This window comes from Chiloscyllium plagiosum, chromosome 7, assembly GCF_004010195.1.
Source record: "Chiloscyllium plagiosum isolate BGI_BamShark_2017 chromosome 7, ASM401019v2, whole genome shotgun sequence".
Lineage (NCBI taxonomy): Eukaryota > Metazoa > Chordata > Chondrichthyes > Orectolobiformes > Hemiscylliidae > Chiloscyllium > Chiloscyllium plagiosum.
In genome coordinates, this window is record NC_057716.1 from 90,256,952 (window position 1) to 90,280,638 (window position 23,687).

Consider the following 23,687-nt stretch of genomic DNA (forward strand, 5'->3'; position numbering starts at 1 on the left):
GTAAAGCAGGGCCTCCTCGGCAAAGTGAATGCCTCACCTGATAGCACCAGCTGACAGATGCCCGTATGAACCACTGGCTGCGGAGCTGCTTCGGGAGTTGTTGATGTAGGCCACCAGAGAGTTGGGGGATGTCCTGATCATAGTCTGCAGGTCGATGCTGGCGTCAGACAGCGGCGAGATAGACAGGGCCCGCTTTCTGCTCATTCTTGCAGCTGGCCGAGGACTCGAGAATCTTGAGACTGAGAAACAGACAGTGGACAACTTCAGTGACAGGCTGAAAAAAACTGAAGTGTTTATCAACTGTGACACCTTGTTTCATAAATCTGAACTTTAATCATTTTTCTCAGTGTAATTGGCAACCAGAGGTTATTCCAGTTTTGTCAAATGTTGACATGTCGTCCAAGTCACACACAGTGAGCTTAAAAGAAATTAAACTTTAATTTCAGAAGGGTGAATGCTTCCTTCTAAATCTTTGGTACAGAGCACATTGGACCGGAGTCATTTTTTTGGTATTTTTACACACTAATTACACTGCACTTGATCCATGTGATGTGCATGAATTCTTAAAAGAGAGACAAGGGAACACCAGCAATTAAGCATGCCGCTGTGCCATTTTTTGAGCATCGAAAGCAAAACTCTGTGATTGACACAATTTAATATACTGACACAAATACTGTTCAGCAAACACCCAATGTTAGGGTTGCCAACTCGAGCCTGGTGCATTCCTGGAAATTTGATCATGTGCCACTCAATTAGCTATGACACTCAATCACATCGCTCTGCTATCCAAATTATTCAGCAGATATTGCACCATCTGATGTCTACACACTGTTTGCCAAAGTTATGGCATATCTTTTTTCTGGCATATAGTTTTGTCAGGTGAATAAAAATTAGAATAGTTCAAGGTTCACTTATTTTGAATTAAAAACAATAAGCAGAAAGTTTCTATTTTTTATTAATTACAGTTAGTAACATTCAAATCTGCTCCACTGATTCAACAAAAACATCATTGATATAAGTAGCTCAGAATTAAAGATTTTGTGCTACCTTCTGACAATATACAACACACAGCAGGTTATAAAAATAATATGTATAAATCAAAATGAAACAAACTCCAACAGCCTATTTCTGAAAGCTAGTTTCAGTGAAGTGAGCACTATCCTGAGAGAAAAGCTTTAACATATCTTTTCGAGGAATAAAGCACTTAATGCAGCAACCCTTATCACAACAGACACAAGCGCTCCCTCCCTTCAGTTTATTCACCCATTCCTCCTTTCTAGAGTTTTGGTTTTCCTCTCCCTCCTTTCCCAATTTTATTTTTCTCTCTTTCCTTCCTTTTCCTCCGTTTCTCCAAAGATGTGCAGGTGAGGTGAACTGGTTTGGATGGGATACACTTCGGAGGGTCGATGTGGACTTGTTGGACTGAAGGGCCTGTTTCCACACTATAGGGATTCTATGATTTCTCTCACTTTCCTTCCCTCTCTCTTTTTCACAGTTTGCTCCAGTGTTTGTTGTTCCTACACTATTTCCATCTGCCAGATTGTGTAGCAAACACAGGCAGAAACTCATGGAGAAACTCGGTTGATCTAGCAGCATCTATGCAGAGAGAAAACAGTGACCCTTCTTCAGAATTTCCAGACTCAACTTGAAATGTTAACTTTATTTCTCTCTCTCTCCACAGTTGCTGAGTTTCTTCAGCATTTTTGGAAATTGTTTTTTCAAATATCTAGCATCCTGAGTTCTTTGTCTTACATCAGATTGTGTTGTTCTCTCCTACGCTCTCACGTACTGCAACTTTCTCTTTTTCCCTCCTCTTACTTCTCTTCACCTCCCCCAAGTTGTCCACTGAGTTTCCTGGTGATTTTAATTAGCTCCAATTGTGCCATCCACACATCCAATAACTTCCAAATATGACAGGACTGGCAAGGCTTAGACAACATGGCTACATCTACAGGGCATTGTACATTTGAGAACTGCACATATGAGCAGTGGTTCCAGGGAGTTGCCAATTGTATTCAGGAGACCAATTTGTGTGTTGCAAATAGTGGTAACATTTAAAAGAGCTGATGGGTAGGTTTTAGATACCATTAACAGATTAAAAGCCCTTTGGCTGCCAGAGGTAAGTTTCATATTGGCTGCACATGAAGGTCACTCTTTTCAGGCGATCTCTATATCAACAGTAAACCCTCGGTATGTGTGAAATTGCTGAAGTTGCTCTGCAGGAAGCAATGGGCAAGTGTTTAACTCGCTAAGAAAAATTTGCTTACACAAAGTCATCAGCCCAATATTTATACAAAAAATATAAGACGTAGGAGCTGAAGTAGGTCACTCAATGAGGTAGGTCGTGGCTGCTTTGATAATCTTCAACTCCACTTTTCTGTCTTTTTCCCATAACTCTTGATTATCTTCATGGTTAGGAATCAGTCTATGCCAGGCTAACTGTGCTCAGCAAATGATAGAAACTTAACTAAGTGTAACAGCAATTCTTTGTCAGGCATGCATGTTTGAACATTTACCAGTACCTGTCATGATAGCTGTCTGTGTGCAAGGGCTGGAACTGAATCAGACACTGAAAAAGACACCCTGTACTATACAGAGAATAACCTGACCTGGGTTGGGGCAAGGTGATATAACACATCGAATCTAAAGTTGTTAAAGTGCAAAAGGAGGCCATTCAGCCCATCGGATCTGCAGTGGCTTTTTGTATGAACGATCCACTCAGTGCCAAATATAGTAGTGGTAAGAGGAAGCTTGCAATGAAGCCAGTCAAATCTTTGTGAAAATTAGATCTGTGAATTCAAATCTGATTCTCTCATCCTCAGATGTCGAGGTCTTGAAGATTTCTTTTTCAACAAATTCAATCTAACTCTTGTATATGCTGTTTGAATCCTTTTGGAAATCTGAACAGCTCAGTTGGACTGGGTGTTTCTGCCTGTCTCTGAGAAACGCAGTAGAGTCATACAGGAAACAAACCCTTCAGTCCAACTCATCCGTGCCGACCTGATACCCCAGTCTGACCCAGTCCCATTTGCCTCTAAACCCTTTCTCTTCATGTACCCATCCGGATGCTATTTAAATATTGTAATTGTACCTGCTTCCACCACTTCATCTGGCAGATTGATCCATCCATGCACCACCCTCTGCATGAAAACCTTGCCCCTCATGTCCCTTTTAAATCTCTCCTCTCTCACCTTAAACCTATGGCCTCTAGTTTTGGGCTCCCCGACGCGAGGAACTTTCCAAGAGGCAGCACATTGTTCTGATATATGAAAATATTTCTTAATTCACACGCAAAAATATAATGGATTATGCACTTTGTATCAATCGCTTCTGTATTGTTCATGAGATAGCATTTGCGACATTCCTCTGCTGTTTATTGCAGGAATTAATCAATTTATTTCAAATTCATTAACACCACCAGCAAGGCAGTCTGTAGAGTATCGCAGAGCCTTCCATTAGTGAAACAAATTTCACAGCTCACCCTATTTTTAAGGATAAGACCTCACCTGATATATTAAGACTTTTCAATTGATTCTTTTTTTTAAACACAATCAGAGATGAGCAGCAAATCTGGTTCTTAAATAAGTCTGAAGTATTTGAAGTGTTACTGTGAAATAAAACACTTGGCAAACACTTTATTGTTTGCCCAAATGTCACAATGCATTGCAACGTTTTCAAGAACTGTAATCATGTTCATAAGCAAACCAGTGTTAAGATTAGTTGAACATTTCCAATGAAAATAATGCTCTTGCAATTCACAGGATGAAACAATACCAATGGATCTTATTTCCTTTAAAGGAGCTCACTCAATTTTCTTTCATTTGTGCATAGGTCGTAGCCTTGGCAAACTGCTCTTGAGAAGGTGCTGGTAATGACTGCCTTCTTGAACCACTGCAGTCCTTGGTGAATAGGGATACCTATAATTCCATTAGATAGGGAGCTCCAGGATTTTGACCCGCAATGCAGAAGGAATATCGATATACTTCCAAGTCAGGATTGTGTGTGATTAGGAGGGGTATTTGCTGATGGAGATATTCCCCTGTATCTTGCAGCCCCACTCCTTACCATTTCCCATATTTCTGTGTATACTTCCTTTCCAAGTATATATCCAAACCTCGACTGAAAACTACTACTGAGTCTTTGTCCATCGCCCTTTCAGGCAGTGCTTCCTGATTGCACCAACTTTCCGCTTAAAGGAAAACAATTCCCCTCATTTCCCTTCTGGTGCTTTTGCCAATCAATAGAAAATTACACTTAAATAGTTAAGTATGCAGCAGAACTAAGCTGCTGGGATGCAGTGTGCTGAAATACCAGGGATTGTGGGAACGACCAGATTATTACTGTTTCGAAATAAATAGAAAGTCTGAAAATGTGTATAAGAGAAACACACAAGCTTTATATTACCTCAATTTGCATTCCCACAGTCCCCTGCTTTCTATGGGCTTGGAGATGCAAGTTAGATTTGGCAGTCGTATTTATCTCTGTTATCCCCTCACCTCAGGGGACCTGTGTTTATTAATGTGCCACTTCCCATGATAAATTACTAAATAGAAAGAAAAGCCTTGTACTCATTTCTCCCCCCATTTCCCGTGATTTATGTCTATGATGACTGCTCAGACATTGGCCCCCATTAATTTGCAGGCATTGGTGTGACGTCCACTACCAGCTCAAGTTTATTGGTGTGTCTGCTGGTCGGCTGAGCAAATGTAAACCTAATCTGTAAAGCTCTGTTGAAGAATGTCATGTTTAGTAGACTGGTCTGGGACCTTTCCAATACATAACGAGTAACAGGCATTTCATTTCTGTCTCTTCTAATTTTGGTCTTTGGGGCCTCTGAAAGTCTCAAGCCATTACAGTGCAGAGACTTTAAATACTACGTCTATTCAGACAGGAGGACAAGGAACCGTAGTTTATGAAAGGAGAACTGCTAGAGCTGGAATTCTGACATGCGGAATACTGGAGATTCACAGCGAATCAGTCCGAGAGGAAGTTAGATTAACTTCTTGGGTGGGACCTCCTGTTGAAGCCCATAACATTCATAAAAGGTGTTTAGCTATTTGTTGATATTGTCAAGTTTTAATGGTCAGGAGGTCCTTGTGGCTCAGTGAGTAGCAGCCCTACCTCTGAGCCAGAAACTCCAGGTTTGAGCCCCATGCCTCGGCTCAACCGTCAGAAAAGGTGTGCTTGTAGTCTGGTCAGACAGGCTGATTATCAGTCTGTAAATTCTGTCTACAACAAGCAATAAGAGTAGGAGGGTCTCCTGTTTCACCATGTTTGATAGAGAGTAGCGATAGATTTGTTCCAGGTGAAACAGATACAAGCAAGTGCTATTCTTTATTTATTCATGTAATATTGATGCCACTGGCTGGGCCAGTATTTATTGTCCATTCCTCGTACCCCTTGAAAAGCTGGCGGTCAGCTGCCTTCTTTAACCTCTGCAGACCATTTTTCTGCCTCTTGCAGAGCGCTTTCTCCTCTCAATGGATAATGAGTCTGTCGAATTCTTCACTACAGACAGCTGTTGGGGCTGAGTCATTAAATATAGGAGCATTGTCAATAGGGAAAGAAGTAGGTCATTGGAGCTTGCTCCACTGTTCAATATGATCATGGCTCATCATCTGACTCAGTACTTGTTCCTGCTTTCCCCCCTTAAGCATATTCAAGTCTGAGGAAATCAGATTTTTAATCAGTAGGGGAATCGAGGGTTACGGGGTAAAAAAAGGGAACTAGAGTCAAGGTTGAAGTTCAGCTATGATTGTGTTAAATGGTAGAGGAGACTCAATGGGCTAAAAAGCCTACTTCTGCTGAGTTATCCAATGGTCTTATATATCACAAGATGTGGGAAGCTCCGAAGTTATGTTTGTCATTTAAAGGATTGGAGGAAGAGAAAAACGTGGTGATGGTGGGGGAGTGGTCATATAGGTGAGAGGGGGTAGGTTCAAAACTGAGATGTGGTGAAACTACTGCTCTCAGAGGGTTGTGAATCTGTGGCACGCACTGTCCCAGAGTGCAGTGGAGTCAGAATCAAACAACAGATTCAAGAAAGAAATAGAAATGTATCTGAGGAAAAGGGGGATAAAGTGCCTTGGAGAGCAGGCAGGAAAGTGAAGGTGAGACCAGGATAAGATCAGCTATGATCATGTGAATGGCAGCATGGGCTCAAGGGGCTGAACTACGTGCTCCCATTCCTAATCCCTATGTTCCCGACAGCGGATGGGAATTTGCCTGGGCCAGAATTTGATGGAAGCCCAAGACTGGCTTGAAATCGAGCGTCAGGCCTCATTGCAATGATCAGTAGCTGGCTGTCATGCCCTGACAAACAGTTTGGATTTTGGCGGGGTCGGGCTGCCTGTCCGGTTGCAAGTGGCCTCAGGTGAATCTTGAGAAAGATAAAGGACGTGTGGAGTGGGGGGGTTGGGCGGGGAAGTACATATGTGTGGCTATCAGCGGCCTTAAAGTGGTGGGAAGTCCAGCTCACAAGGTAAGCGCAGCAGGCACATGGTTCTAAACACAGAAACACCAAAAACTGGAGCAGGAGAAGGCCAGTTCCACACCCCCATCCCTCAACGCCAGAACGTCCTTCTTCAGATGGCAAAGGCAGCAGTAGGAGGATGGCCTTCAGTCAGTAAGCCATGATGTGTGGCTGTCAGCGGCCTTAAAGTGGTGGGAAGTCCAGCTCACAAGGAAAGCGCAGCAGGCACATGGTTCTAAACACAGAAACACCAAAAGCTGGAGCAGGAGAAGGCCAGTTCCACACCCCCATCCCTCAACGCCAGAACGTCCTTCTTCAGATGGCAAAGGCAGCAGTAGGAGGATGGCCTTCAGTCAGTAAGCCATGAGAGAGGAGAGCGAATTCCATTCCTCAGCTTGTGTCATTAAGGGCCATTTCCATTGCAGTCTGAATCACATCATTGCGATTGATTAGATTAGATTACCTACAGTGTGGAAACAGGCCCTTCGGCCCAACAAGTCCACACCGCCCCACTGTGGGAGGAAACCGGAGCACCCGGAGGAAACCCACGCAGACACGGGGAGAATGTGCAAACTCCACACAGTCAGTCACCTGAGGCGGGAATTGAACCCAGGTCTCTGGAGCTGTGAGGCAGCAGTGCTAACCACTGTGCCACCGTGCAACCCACTAACGGAGCGGTGGGAATGGGGATAGACTGAAGGGAAATGGGACCTGCCCAACTGAAATTCAGGAGTGTGGGTCTGTCTTTTCCCATCTCTAACCTGGAGAATTCTGTGTCCAGCCAGTTATCAGCCAGGCCCAGCTCAGCATAAGTTGGAGCACAATGTAATCTGGACCATTCTTGTCTCCGCAGTATAAATGATCCAGGCAGTGTCAAAAACCAGTAAATGAATGGAAGATGGAAGCAATACAATTCAGAGGCAGAATCTGATGGACTCAGGCAAAAAGAGGGAGAATCTCAGTTCGCAGTCGGATAAAAGGTTTTATTCACTTCACTCCAGCAGCAAGTCTCAGCAGAACAGAGTTACAAGATAGCAAAAACAACTGGAAAGAAGTGTTCTCTGCTACCTGTGGTTACAAGTCATTCTCAAGTAATTAGGAGCTGGATGGAAGGAAGCAACGGCTCCATTTACACATGTGAGCCACCCCTGATTCGACTAAAGTTCGCACCTAATCCTGATTGGAGGGATTTGGGATTAGGATCCCAGCCAGCCTCTGCAGCTGGTACAGCTGGCCAGGGGCTGCTGGATGTGCCCTGATGGGTACGCGCACATTTGCGTGGTCTCAGACGGGCGCCGTCAGATTCTTCACAACATGTTTTGTGTCTCCACGGGTTCGTCTGCCCTGCTCGGCTTTCCTTTCAGAAAACTGCAGGTGGTTCATATTCCACTCTGCACCTTCTCACTTCTAATGCTTTCCCTAAAATTTACTTACACAACGGCTTTCCTTCTCCACTATGTTATCTGTTTTGAGGGGGAGGGGTGCAGGAGATAAGATAGAGAGAGGGATAGAATGAATGGGAAAGGGGGCATGCCCTTCCCTTCACTCCTGAACTGTCATTTATCTTTCTGGAAATTCTGTATTGCCTGTCTGCTCTTGGGCACTGAAAATATTTTGCACAGATTGGCTTCAGACAAGTTGGATTGCAAGTAGGAAAAGAATCTGCCGTGTTGACAGAGAAGCTTTGGAAGTCACTCAAAAAGCAGTCAGAATGTGGTGAAAAGCCAAAACACACACATGTGCAAACACCGCAGTAAACTGAAAAATCCAGGCACATGTTTACCTATATCATCTGCTTTTGCTTGCACTTTTCGACTTGAGAAATCGAATCTAGAAAATAATTTGCTTTGATAATGTTCTAATTTCTACTGACAACATCTGCACAATTAAATTGCACAAACTGATGCAAACGTTTCTGGGGATTAGGTAAATACCCATTAAATATTTAAAACATTGCACAGCTTCTGAACACTCAGGACTCTTGAATCTATGGGTGTTAAGATAAAACGTCTTAAGATTAAAACATGCGCTGATGCAATTCAGAAAAAATAAGCTGGGAGAGAGAAGTGTATTCCTCGCTTGGTGATGAGATTTTGTCACGAAATGGTGACGTGATCACATGTCAGGATATCAGATCAGCACTTTTTATATGTGGCGTAAACACTCACACTTTCACAATAATTAATATCATAGAGAGAGGGGCAGGGAAGGAACATAGGATAGAGCTATGAACACATTTACAATGTGATAATATAGCCAAGTGTTTCATAAGCTCAAAGTTTGAATAGTTGAAAGTGATCTTCTAATTTATATCTCAGCCATGGAATGTCCATTGGGAATCTTTTGACTAATGTTGAAGCTTTATATTAAATGCATTATTCTAATATCAGGCTGCTAATACCTCTATAAATGTGTGCACATGTGTATGTAACTCTGTCAAAGTGCCACCACATTTATACAGGAGGATTCAGATTTGCAGTCATGTTCTTGTTGCTTTGCTGGGGGTTGTTCTGCAGTTCGTTCACAGAATCTGCAGACCCAATTGGTATATATTAAAGATTACATTGTACAAGGCTCCACTCTCGAAGGGAACATTCATTGAAGAACTGAGAAGTTAGTAGAAGTGAATTGCAATGTTTCAGAAAGTTTTAGTCATTAGAACTTTTCTGTAAAATATTGAGAGAGCTACGAGTCAGGAAAAGTAACCTCTGAACCAAGTTCTCTAAATTGCAGAGCTGTTGTTTGAGGCTCCGCACTGAGAATGGAGCTTAGCAAAGTTTACTAATGTAGCTAACGTTTCCACAGTTCAACAAAGACACTTGCTTTCACACTGGCTTGACTGGTGCTCGACACAGTCCTGCAATGTCAAGCTGAGGTTTGCTGTCTCTGTAGCCCGTACCTAGGATTAATTCTCCCTGTCACACTGGTCTTTAGGACACTTCGCTATCCAGTTGGCGGCAGTGGAAACCTTGGGCTCAATCACCTTGATAAAGTGAAAAGCAATAAATTCTAGAAATAGGGAATCAGCTCAACAGCGTTGAATTACTTCTGAAGGCCAGTCAGCATTTGGAAGGGAAAGGACAACTTTATGTTTGGGTTGCATTCCAATGAAAGGCCTTACTCATACATTAAACACACATCTTTTCTTTTTTCTGATGTTAATGGTGCTACTGCATGAGCAGTTTTCGTATTGTTCTCAATACATCATTCTTACTTAAAACACACAATATATGGACTCAGTGCTGTTGCGCAATTCACACTTAACCTGCAAACTCACAACATAGATCCACAGTACAGACTAGTTTAGATTAACTGTCTGGATTCACACTGCATTCCTAAACTATAAGCTTACAACACAGACCCAAAGAATAGACTTACAACACAGACTCACAATAGGGACCCAAAATACAGACTTGTATTATAGGCTCACAATATAGATCCACAGTATAGATTTACAACACAGGCTCACAATAAAGATCCACAGTACAATTTACACAACATACTCACAATATAGACCAAAACTACAGACATAGCCTACAGACTCAAAACATGAACCTAAATACAATATCACAATAAAGACTGTGGTGTAAAACTTTGTTGTTAGTGATGATACAAGAGGAGCACTATTCATTGGTTGCCTGTTACTTGCAATCCCTAAAATTCAATTTTACTGAAGACAACAGAATTAACTATTAGGGGTCAGTTAGCTCAACTGACTGGGAAGCTGGTTTGTAATATCATGTAACACCAATGCAGTGTGTTTGATACCTGCATCAGCCAAGGTCACCATAAAGGCTCTATCTTCTCAATCTCCCCCCCTCACCTGAGGCATGGTGACCCTCAGGTTAAACTCACCACTGGTTATCTCTAATGTGAGAGCAGCCCACTGGGACTATGATGATTTATAACAGCGAGCAATCCAATAATTTTGCAAGACAAATTTTTACCCCTTTAAAACGCTTAACAAGTTCAATTGCAGGAATCTTAAAGATGGAGAAAGAAAGGACTCACAGCAAATGAAATAATATATATTTATGGTAATCAAGTCAACTTTTGAAATGGTTCTAAGTTTGTTTGTTTAAACACAGATCTGTAGCTATTCTGGTTCATAAAACCACACATCGAGTGTTGCAGATACATTCAGACTCAGGTTGACTTCCCTTTATAAGTAGAATTGGGCTGTTAGAATCCGGTAAAAGTTTTCAAAACTTCACTATATTGTCACATCTCTGATTTCAAAAGTGTTTGACAAGAGTTAGCCAATTATTAAGTTTTCAGGGATATTTGCAGAAGCTCTCTGAAGTCAAATGACTATAAGATGACCCAAATATGGGATTTTTCTTTTAAAAGGATGCAATCTCATTGATTCATTGAAAACATTACATTTGGTCTTTCCAGAATTTGGGCTTGAACATTTTGAAACATCAGCTGAATGCTTGTGAAATGCAATGAGATGGATCGCAGGTGCTTTTTAACTTTGCACTTTGCCCTGAGCTACACAGTGCTCCCAGCAAGGATGTTGCCTGACCTGCTGTGCTTTTCCAGCACCACTCTGATCTAAACTCCCAGCATGGAGGTCAGTCCACTGCCCGATCTCTTTAGAGCCAGTTGACAATTAATTGCTCAGATTGCATGCCTGGACTTCACACAGATTCCTTGTTAACAACAGGCCTGATATAGGGGCATGTACTCTTCTGGAACTGGTATGCCCTAGCCACTGCACAGCATAGTGTGTTAAAGGTCCATTGAGGGTAATGTGCCCGTATAGACAGACAACATAGCACTAAACTCCCAACTTCTGTAGTTCAGAAAGGCTAACAAACAATACATCTGCACAGTTGGATGAACTGATGAGGAAAAAAACAACACCCACTTGTTGTTTATGGTTTCTGACAAAATAGACTGTTCAAAAAGCTGAGATGAAGTTACTTCTGATCAGACTAATTCCTGGAAGAGGGACTGATGCAATCCAGATGCCTCAAAAACATAAAGAGCAAAGAGCACATATTATTTTAAAGAGGCAAGCACTTTATTGTTTGAATGCCCAAGGAATACATTAGTTGCTTGATAATTATCTGTGTGGGGAGACTGGGTTTACAGCAGAACTCCCCTTTACGAAAGGGTAATGTAATGATCTTGAAGCTCTAACCTGTGTGGGAGAAAGAAAGTTGTCTCAGGAGTGGGTGAAAGTTTAACCCACACTGTTATAAATAAGGGAATAAGGTGCATTCAATGCACATAACATGCACACTTTCTTAGCACTTCTCCACCACTACCCTGTGTGCTACATTCCGTGATGATTTATTATTTGACCCAGTCACCTACACCAATTGTCACTTAGCAGCATCTCAGTTAGACCAGTCAATAAACAGCTGCTGATTAGGAAAAGCCAAAATCTGACCAGAGTGAAGCAAAATAACAACATTTACTCATCTCGTTTCATGTGGTGATTTCTCCCGCCACAGTCTCCTAACACCACAAAGCTCACTTCTACCTCCTTCCCCTAATTGACAAACAGGACCACCCGGGCACACCCATTGTTTCAGCTCCTGCTCCGGGAACTCATCTCTTTCTAGCTTGACTCAAATGTTTTTTCCCCCTTGTCCAGTCCCTTGCCATTTACATCTGCAATTCTTCTGGTGCTTTATGTCAGTTTCAGAACTCCCCGTTCACAGATTCCATTTGCCTCCTCTTCACCATGGACATGCAATTCCTGAACAGTCAATTACCCCCCGGATGGTCGCAGGGCTCTCTGCTTCTTCCTGGACAAAAGGCCTGAATCGTTCTCACCCACGACCACCCTCCTCCTCCTGGGTGAACTTGTCCTCACCCTGAACAACTTTCCCTTTAACTCCTCTCATTTTCTTCAGGTCAGAGGGATTGCTGTGGGTATCTGCATTGGCCTCAGCTATGCTTGTCTCTTTGCAGGGTACATAGAACATTCTTTGTTCCAGTCCTATCCCAGACCTCACCCACAACTCTTTCTCTGGTACATCAACGATAATACCAAAACCATTTCCCTCTCTTGTTTGGAATTGGGAAAGTTAATCAGTTTCACTTCCAATTTCCACCCCACTCTCACCTTCACCTGGTCTATCCGTGATTCCTCCCTTCACTTCCTGAACATCTGTTTCTATTTCTGAGGATAGGCTGGTCACCCATATCCACTACAAACCCACTGACTCCCACAGTTATCTTAACTGTACATCCTCACACCCTGCTTCCAGTCTCCCAGTTCCTTCATCTCTGATGCATCTGTTCCGATGATGCCAATTTGACAAGGGACCCTCTTAAATGTCCACCTTCTTCCTCAACCGAGAATTTCCCACCACCATGGTTGATAGGTCGAACACAACTGAGGGCCCTATCTCCCGCACTTTGGCCCTCACCCCCTCTTTTCCCTCCTGCAATAGTGTTCCCCTTGTCCTTACCTATCATTTCACCAGCATCCACATCCAGAGGATCATTAGCTGGCATTCTGCCACCTCCAGTGGGATGCCACCACCAGACACATGTTCCCCTCCCCTCCCTTGTCAACCTTCTGCAGGGACCGTTCCCTCCGGGACACCCTGGTCCAAAACTCCTTCACTCTCAACACCTTGCCATGCCCCTATGGCACCTTCCCATGCAACCGCAGCAGGTGTAACACCTGTCCATTTACCACCTCCCTCCTCACTATCAAACGCCCAAACATCCAGGTAAAGCAGTGGTTTACCTGTACGTTGCTCAATCTCATCTCCCATACTTGGTGCTCAAAATGTGGTCTGCTCTACAGTGAGGAGACAAAATGCAGACTGGGTGACTGTTTTGCAGAACACCCGTGTTCTATCCACTAAAAAGACCCTGAGCTTCCAGTTATCTGCCATGTCAACACACCCCACTGTGTTCCCCGGCCAGCACCTGTCTCAGGCTTGCTGCAGTGCTCCAGCAAAGCTCAGCACAAGATGGAAGGACAGCATCTCATTTTCTACCGCAGCCTTTGGGACTCAATATTGAGTTCAGTAATTTTAGGGTCTAAGCAACTTTTCCTACATCTTTCCCCTCAAGCCCCATACACCAGGTTTTCTCATCACATGGGCTGCTGCCACAAACAACACATTGTCAGCCACTAATGGTCCCCATTAGCAACTATTCATTCTCAGACGATGACCTTTATCCATTCCTTCGTCTGCCCAACTGTTTTTCTCTCTCTCTCTCTCTGGGCTCCATCAGCATCTATCGTTTGCTCCTAACCCCCTCCCCCACCCCATTTTCAGCATATATACCAACCTTTTCCTTGCTAAAATCAGTTTTGAAAAGTGGTCGCTGCATCCGAAATGTTAACTCTGCTTTCTCTCCACAGATGCTGCCAGACCTGCTGAGTTTTTCTAAAAGGTTCTGTCTGTGTTTAAAATTTTGCTTGCATTGTTTCTGTCATCCCATCTCCAGTTCTATAGCGATGGTGGGAACGGATACACAAATCTGTCACAGCAAGCTGAAATTTACACACTGACATGGTAACACAAGTTCCACTGATGTCAGAGAAGGCAAAGAACTATCAGATCACAGGAAGAGCACGAAGACTGTAGGTTGAAGCCACTGTCAGCGCTGAATTCAGAGTTTTTTGTCAAGGAAGTGAGAGCAACCTGCAACAATTGGCCTCAGAGTGCCTCTGAGGTAAAAAATAATTCTCACTCTGTTTGGAGTGAGTGAATGAATGAATGAGATTGCGTGTGAGTAGATGGGCATGAGTCAACCTTCAGCATCAGTATATAATCATACCTTAACCGATTTCAGGTCCTTTGTCTCCACTATTCTTAGACATCCATTCCATTCATTGAACATGTTCTTTTGTGAATAAGGATTTCCTAATGTTGTTCTCAAGGAATGGCAGGGCACAGTGAGTAGCACTTATCCCTCTGAACCAGAATGAGTTGCACTTCAGGGTTGGATGGCCAAAGAAAGTGCATTCATTTCACAGCCAAAGTGGTTTGTATATCAATTTGTAAATCATTCCAACTACTTGCCAATGGCAGACTGGAAGAGAGATTCCTGGTGGAAGGAAAGTTTGGGACCTCTATCATATTTTCAAACTGCAGCATGCAAGTCGGTGTTTATATCGCTACAGCAACACTCTGAATGAACTGTAACACAACACCAACAATATAATTATGTTCGCCCTTGATATACATTGTCACAGCCCAGTTCATAGATGTATGCTAGATTTCCTTTGCTATTATTTAAAGGTGGAAAATCAAAGCTTCTCCACCCTTTTCTCATAACTCAATCTCTTCATGATCAATCAATTTTGAAGCTCTTCCATGCACTATGTGTTTTATGTTTCACTGATCAGTTTTAGTTTCTAGTTCAGCACTGAGCGTATTTGATGGTTGTCCTAGACTTGCTGGCACTGTTACATACCAAGATTAGGTCTGTGTGGACTTGTTGGGCCGAAGGACCTGTTTCCACACTGTAAGTAATCTAATTATTGCTAATACTGCTGAATGTCTTATAAAGCTCCCCCCTTAAAACTTTCAATGTGAGCAACAAAAGTTGCATAAGGAGCTTGAGGCGACTCTTTGGAATTCTTTCTCATCTGAGGAAGTACACTGGGACTGATCCCTGTCCTTTTCCGGAACAATGTGACTCAGATCGGGGAATAATGATAATGCTGATTGTGGTTAAAAATGTGACTTCATTCTGTAACTATTTCATAGATGATCGCAGCTTCAAAGTGCCTATTTTTTCATAAACTGGAACTCAAAATGTACTGGAAATTGTGAAGCTGGAGAGTCAGTTATACCAGTTGAAGTCAACACAGCATTGTGCAAACAAAAATAATCTCACACCTCATGGACAGAATGTTGTGGAGGCGATGGAGGTCAAAACTGCCAGCTGAAGAGTTGGTTAAAATCCCCAGGCATCTCTTTTTAGGGAACTTGTCTCAGGGCAGTGCTGGGGGTGTCAAACCCTTGGCTGACCACATTAAGAAAGCGGGAACAGGGTATTGTGTTGGATGACTAGCCGTGATTGTAATGAATGGTAGAACAGATTAGAAGGGCCAAATGACCCACTTCTGCTCCTATTTTCTGTTTTTATTCAGCAGAAGGGCAGCACAGTGGCTCAGTGGTTAGCACCGCTGCCTCACAGCGCCAGGGTCCCAGGTTCAATTTCAGCCTTGGGCGACTGTCTGTGTGGAGTTTGCACATTCCCCCCGTGTCTGTGTGGGTTTCCTCCGGGTGCTCCGGTTTCCTCCCACAATCCAAAGATGTGCAGGCTAGATGAATTGGCCATGCTAAATTGCCCATAGTATTAGGTGCATTAGTCAGAGGGAAATAGGTCTGGGTGGGTTACTTTTTGGAGGGTCGATGTGGACTCGTTGGGCCGAATGGCCTGTTTCCACACTGTAGGGAATCTAATCTCAGAAATGGCAGGGAGAGTCTCTCATCCATTCCATCTCTTCCTGATGCCAAGTCCATTCAGCTGGCATCGAGTGCCTGTGAATGAGGGGCATCTAGATGCCACCCATGCCTGACATTGTGTTAGTAAGAGTGGTGGTTCGATGGGTCCTTAACTGGCCATTCATTGGGGACTTAAGGTTCCTCAATTGGTGATAGTGTGGGAAAAACATCCAGGGATTGCCTCTTGCCATCTCAGTCAGGATAGAGGTGGCACACATGAGCAGGTTTCCCAGCTGCTACCTGTTTGTTGAATGATGTCGCGCCAAGACCAGATTTACCAGACAAGGGCTCAGGATTCCATCCCATGGCTTCGGGCGTTGCCCTGAATTAAACAGTCCATTGCTGCACATGTAAAACGGCTTGGCCTTAAGCTGCTGCTGTGAAAGCAAAGTGGAGGGTGATGGTATTGGGCTGGAAGGTGTTTGAAAAACATGTGCTGGCACAGGCCCAGTGGCTTAGGTGGCCAATCCTTCTATGTTGCAGTTTCATTGATTCTCAGACACAAAGTGAGTGTGTACACTCAACCATTTCACACGAGGAGCTGAGCTAAACCAATGCCAAGCAGTGAACATGCCATCCATTTCCAGTTCACCTAGTTTTGTTCCACTGTCTCAATAATTATCAGAACTGAAAGCAGATCATTAAGAATTAAAGTTGTGGATTTTTCTGCACTCTCTATGTGGTGTACAGCAGAATGCTCTGTTTCTGTTTAGTGTGTGTCGCAGAGGCGACCAAGACAAACAAATCAACGAGCATGTATCATTTCCCTACCTATCTCCAACATTGTCAAGTTTTCAGTCATTGGACAGCATCCTCTCCTTGTTCCACCTATTATATTGCCATTGTCAAGAAGTCTCTCACTTGTCTCAATCAGATCACTCTACCCCATATCAAGCAAGAACATTTATAAATATATAAAAAGGTAGAAAGAGAGAGAGAGAGAGAGATCTAGGCTCTAGAGAGAATGAACCTCGGTAATTATAATAGGAACCCAGGAAATGGCAGAGGAGTTTAGCAGAAAATTTGCAACTTTCTTCATGGTGGTAAATACTACTAGCATTCCAAAATGCTAAAGAATCATTTGGCAAAAGGAGTAGAAAAAATAAATGCAATTGCTGTCACTAGAAATAAAAATACTCGGCAAACTAATGGGGTTAAAGACCAATAAGACCCCGAGACCTGATGGGCTGCATCTGATGATAGTAAAAGAAATAGCTACAGAGATAGTGAATGCACTGGTAGTAATTATCGGAGAACCCTTATGTTCTGGTTAAGTCCCCGTGGACTGGAAACTGTCAATGTAATGCCTTCATTCAAAAAGGCAAGGAGATGAAACTATAAGTCAGTTAGCTTAACATCTCTTACTGGGCAAATGTTAGTATCTATTATACAGGGTCTAATAGCAGAGCATTTAGAAATACATCAAAGGGTCAAACATGGTCTGCAAGACAGCATGGAATGGAAATCATGCCGAACAAATTTATTAGAATTCCTTGAGGAAATAATGAGTAGGATAGAGGGGAAGCAGTAGATGTAATATATTTGGCTTTGTAGGGATGTTTGATAAGTACTGCACACAAGGCTGCTTAATAAGATAACAGCCCATGGGTTGGAGGCAGTATATTAGCATGGATAGAGGTTTGGCTAATTAATAGGAGATGGAGTGTTGGGATAAGGGGGCACGTTCAAGTTGGCAACCCTTAAGGAGTGGAGTGCAACAAGGATCAAGGCTTTGGCCACAATTGTTTGAATATATATTTATGACTTGAATGAAGAAATGAACTTACAATTGCTAAGTTTGTGGATGACACAAAAATAATCGGGAAGGCAAGTGGTGAGGATGATGCAAAGAGTGGGCAAAAATTTGGCAAATGGCATATAATGTGCAAAAATATGAGGTTATGCACTTTGGTGGGAAGAATTGAGTCATAAAATTATAGAGTTATAAAGAATAGAAACAGACCTTTTAGTTCAACTAGTCCATGCTGACTATGTTCCCAAACCAAACTGGCCTCACTTGCCTGCGTTTGGCCTGTATCCCTCCAAACCTTTCCTATTCATGTACTATCAAAACATCTTTTAAATTTTGTATCTGTAGCTGCGTCTGTCACTTTCTCTGACAGTTCCCACATATGAACGACTTGCTGTATTAAAAAGTTGCCTCCATGTCCTTTTTAAATCTTTCGCCTCTCAACTTAAAAACATGCCCCTAGTTTTGAACTCTTCCACCCTAGGGAAAAGACCCTTTCTATTCACCTCATCTATACGCCTCATGATTTTATAAACCTCCATTAAGGTAACCCCTTAACCTTCTACGCTCCAGTGAAAAAAGGCCCAGCCTATCTTTATAACTCAAAACTTATATCCCTGGCAATATCCTGATAAACCTTTTCTGAACCCACTCCAATTTCTATAGCAGGGTGACAGGAACTGTAGACAATACTCCAGGAAAGGTCTCAATAATGTCCTGTACAACCTCAACATGGCATTCCAACTTCTATACTCAAAGCTCTGAGCATTGAAGGCAAGCCTGCTAAATGCCTTCTTAACCACTCTGTCTGCATCTAATACAAATTTCAAATAATTATGTACCTAAACCCTCAGGTCTCTCTGTCCTACAACATTATCCAGGGCCCTACAATTGTTTGTATACCATGAGATGGAACTTTAATGGAACAACCAAGATGCTCAGGGGATTTGGCAGGGTAGATGTGGAAAGTTTGTCTTCCCATATGGGAGATGCCACAACCAGAAGGGATAATCTTACAGTAAGGGGCTCCACGTTTAATGCAAGGATGAGGAGGAATTTTTTTTCAGAGGGTAGTGAATCTGCAGAACTTTTTGATATGGCAGAGGACTGTTGAAACTGGGTCATTAAGTATATTCAAGGCGGAGGAAGACAGTTTTAATCAGTAAGGGAGTCAAGCATTACTGAAATAAGGCAGAAAAGTGGAGTTGAGGATTCAGATCAGCTATCTCCTCATTGAGTGGCCAGGTTGACTTGATGGGCAGAATGGCCAACTTCTGCCCCTATGTCTTATGGTCACACCCAACTCACACCAGTGTAATATATCTCAACAATTCTTTTACTTATATTTCCCATTATTGTCCCTACTGCCACTGAAGTGTCTCCCACTCTACCTGACCCTCACATGATGCTTTCTCTTTGTCTCATCAGGGCATGTTTCTCTAACTGCAACACACTGTTGATCTGGCCCCCTCAGACTTTTGAACATACTTCTCAAGTGTTAATTCTGATCTCTCTCTTTCTGCACCTGTGGTTGTAACACTGTAATCTGCACTCCGTTCTGCTACCGTGATGCACTTTTTATGGTACGATCTGCCTGTATAGTAGGCAAAATAACACTTTTCACTGTACCTCGGTACATGTGACAACAATAAATGAAACTTAAACTCCATGATACATGCTTTTCCTGATGATGGTAAGCCTGGCATAGTGGGTGGTCATGTTGTGCTTTTTACTGGCACTGATGAAATCAAATACAGATGTGTGTTGACACACACAACATCTTTGGAGCAATCAACACTTTTCTGGATAATGCAACAAAAGCTAAATTTTCCTTTATACTCAGAGGCAAGGGAAGATCTTTAACGTCGAGTTGACCATAAGCCTGAAGATGTCAATGAGGCGGTGTTTGAACATTGAGCAGTACAGCGCAGTATAGACCCTTCAGCCCTTGCTGTTAGGCCGACTCTAAGATCAACCTAATCTGTAAACCCTTCATTTGTACTACCTCCCATGTGCCTATCCAAGAGTCGCATAAATGTCTCTAATGTATCTGACTCTATTACGGCTGCTGGCAGTGCATTCCATGCACCCAGCACTCTTTGTGTAAAGAACCGACCTCTGACATCTCCCTTAAATCTTTCTCCAATTACCTTAAAATTATGCCCCCTTGTGATAGCCATTTCCGCCATGGGAAAAAAGTCTCTGGCTATCCACTCTACCTATGCCTCTCATCACTTTGTACACCTCTATCAAGTCACCTCACATCCTTCTTCACTCCAATGAGAAAAGCCCTAGCTCCCCCAACCTTACTTCATAAGCCATGTCCTCCAGTCCAGGCAGCATCCTGGCAAATCTCCTCTGCATCCTCTCTAAGGCTTCCACATCCTTCCTATTATGAGGCAACCAGAACTGAACACAATATTCCAGGGCTTTAAGAGATGCAGCATAACCTCGTGACTCTTAAATCTAATCCCCCTGCTAACAAAAGCCAATATACCATATGCCTTGTTAACAACCCTATCAACTTGGGTGGCAACTTTGAGGGATCGATGGACATGCACCCTAAGATCCCTCTGTTCTTCCACACTACCAATAATCCTGCATTTAACCCTGTATCCACATTTAAATTTGACCTTCCAAAATGAATCACTTCATACTTTTACAGGTTGAATTCCATCTACCACTTCTCAGTCCAGTTCTGTATCCTGTCAATGACTTGTTGCAACCTAAAACAATCCTCCACACTATCTACCATTCCACCAACCTTGTGTCATTGACAAGCCTACTAATGCACTCTTCCATTTCCTCATCCGAGTCATTTATAAAAATCACAAAGAGCAGAGGTCCCAGAACTGATCCACGTAGAATGCCGCTCGTCACCGAGCTCTAGCTGAATACTTTCCATCTACAATCATCTGACAGGCAGCCAGATTTTTCTGTATCCATGCCTCCTTACTTTCTCAATGAGCTTACCATGGAGAACCTTATCCAAATGACTTGCTGTAATCCATGTGCACCCCATCCACTGCTCTTCCTTCATCAATGTGTTTTGTCACATCCTCTAAGAATTCAGTAAGGTTTGTGAGGCATGACTTACCCCTCACAAAGTCATGCTGACTATCTCTGATCAAGCTATCGTTTTCCAAGTAATCATAAATTCCATCTCAAAATCTTCTCCAATAATTTGCCCACCGCAGACGTAACACTGATTGGTCTGTGGTTCACAGGATATTATCCCTATTCCCTTTCTTGTACTAAGGGAATAACATTTGCTGCCATCCAATCATCTGGCACTACTCCAATGGACAGTGAGGATGCAAAGATCATCGGCAAAGGCACAGCAATCTCTTCCCTCACTTCCTGTAGTAACCTTGTGTACATCCCATCTGGCCCAGCGGATTTATCTATCCTTATGCTTTTCAAAATTTTCAGCACATCCTCCTTCTTAACAGCAACATGTTTGAGCATATCAGTCTGTATCATGCTGTCCTCACAAACGTGAAGGTCTCTCTCAGTAGTGAAAACTGAAACAAAGTATTCATTAAGGACCTCCCCGACCTCCTCTGAGTCCAGGTGCAAGTTCCCTCCGCTATCGCTGATTGGCCCAATCCTCACTCTGACCATCCTTTTGTTACTCACATAAGTGTAGAATGCCTGAGCGTTTTCCTTAATCTTATCCGCTAAAGCTTTTTCATGCCTCCTTCTAGCTCTCCTAAGTCCATTCTTCAGTTCCTTCCTGGCTACTTTGTAACCCTCTAAAGCCCTGGTTGATCCTTGCCTCCTCAACCTTAAGGAAGTTTCCTTCTTCCACTTGACTAGATGTTCCACATCCCTTGTCACTCATGGTTCTTTCAACCTACAAACGCTTCCTTGCCTCAGTGGGACAAACCTGTCCAGCACTATCAGCAAGTGTTCCCTGAACAATCTCCACACTTCTGCATTTCCCTGTTCCCAATTTCGGTGCCTCAGTTCCTGCCTAATAGCATTGTAATTCCCACTCCCCCAATTAAACACTTTCACGTACCATCTGCACCTATCCATCTCCATGAGTACAGTAAAGGTCAGGGAGTTCTGATCACTGTCACCAAAATGTCCTCCCACTGAGAAATTGGATATCTGTCATGGTTTGTTGCCAAGCATCAAATCCAATATGGCCTCCCCTCTAGTCGGCCTATCTACATATTGAGTCAGAAACCCTTACTGGACACACCTGACAATAATTGTTTCAGCCAAACAATTTGAACCAAAGCGGTTCCAAACAATATTAGGGAAGTTAAAGTTGCCCATGACAACAACCCTGTTATTTCTGCACCTTTCCAAAGTCTGCCTCCCAATCTGCTCCTCCGTGTCTCTGTTGCTAGTGGGGTGTCTGTAGAAAACTCCCAATAAAGTGACTGCTCCTTTCCTGTTTCTGACTTCCACCCATACTGACTCTGTAGATAAACCCTCCTCGACGACGTCTCTTTCTGCAGCTGTGATACTATCCCTGATTAGCAATGCCGCTCCCCACCTCTTTTACCTCCACTCCCCACTCCATTCTTTTTGAAACATCTAAACTCTGGAACATCCAACAACCATTACAGTCCCTGTAATATCCTAGTCTCCATAATGGCCACAATTCATAGTTCCAAGTACTGATCCATGCTCTAAGTTCATCACCCTTGCTCCTGACACTTCAACCCATTACACCGACTGCACTTTTGTCCTATCAACTGTCTATCCTTCCTCACAGACTGTATCTGGCTGTTCACTACCTACTCCATCATCTGATCTGTAGCTCCAGTTCCCACTCTGCTGCCAAATCAGTTTTAACCCTCCCGAAGAGCTCTAGTAAACCTCCGCCCAGGATATTGCTGCCCTTCTTGTACAGGTCCCACCTTCACCAGAAAGTATCCCAATGACCCACATATCTGAAGCCCGCCCTGTTCCACCAGCCACGTGTTCATTTGCACTCATTCCCTATTCCGAGCCTCACTAGCCTGCAGCACCAGTAGAAATCCTGAGATTACTACTCTGCTCGCCCAGCTTTCTAGCTTCCAACCTAACTCCCTATATTCTCTTTTCTATGAATTTCTATAGGCAGACAAAAATAGGTTCTATAAGTGTACATTTGAGAATCTGCAGCTCATTGCCAAGATTATTTTGCATTTCCAATGAAAAATGTGAAGAAGAAACACAGGGGACCGTGGGAACATGATAACTAAAGGATTATTTAGCATGATGTTACAGTAATGGAAGTCTCAGTTTAACAAAAGCTCTACAGTCACACAGTGCATTATTTTATGGTCCAGTTTCAAAGGTAGAATAAGGAGCAATAAAACCAGAGTGCTACATCTGAGACTCTGGTAGAGATGAAGCCACATATTGCATTTCAAGCCTCCACCAGCACACACTGGTGAAACCAAGCTGTGGATCTAGGTTGTGACACTGCATGTATAGTGAGTTTGTACCTTTTACAGGGGAGACGTATAGTCAAGTAAAACCCATGCACTTATCGACAAAAAGGGTGATGGAGAAATATAACTGGTATAAGATCCCTCAACAGAGAGGAATAATTAGTAATTAACAAAGACTCAAAGCAGTAAACATTTTCCAGGGAAAATCTATGTGCTGCAATCTTAACTCAGCCCAATGCAGTAGTTGGAATTGAACATTTAAACCTTCAACCTTTTAAATTTTGTCTCGCTAGGATGAGTTACAATATTAGGTAAAAACAATGACTGCAGATGCTGGAAACCAGAGTTTAGACAAGAGTGGTGCTGGAAAAGCTGGTCCTCACCCTTAACAATTTCTCCTTCGAATCCTCCCACTTCCTCCAGACCAAAGGGGTAGCCATGGGCACCCGTATGGGCCCCAGCTATGCTTGTCTCTTTGTTGGCTACGTAGAACAGTCCATCTTCCATAATTACACCGGCACCACTCCCCACCTCTTCCTCTGCTACACTGCTGACTACATTGGCGCCACCTCGTGCTCCCGTGAGGAGGTTGAGCAATTCATCAACTTCACCAACACATTCCACCCTGA

At 43.1% G+C, this 23,687-nt stretch overlaps 1 protein-coding gene across 6 annotated transcripts in view; it reads right to left on the reverse strand.

Moving 5' to 3' along the window:
• The window catches only part of gli2a (GLI family zinc finger 2a), a 401,106-nt gene that overhangs the window by 63,168 nt on the left and 314,251 nt on the right, over positions 1-23,687 (reverse strand). For all 6 annotated transcript variants that reach the window (XM_043694210.1, XM_043694206.1, XM_043694208.1 and 3 more), the window contains one exon: positions 38-239. In XM_043694210.1, the coding sequence (XP_043550145.1) occupies positions 38-239 (202 nt within the window). The remainder of the gene's footprint in view (positions 1-37; positions 240-23,687) is intronic.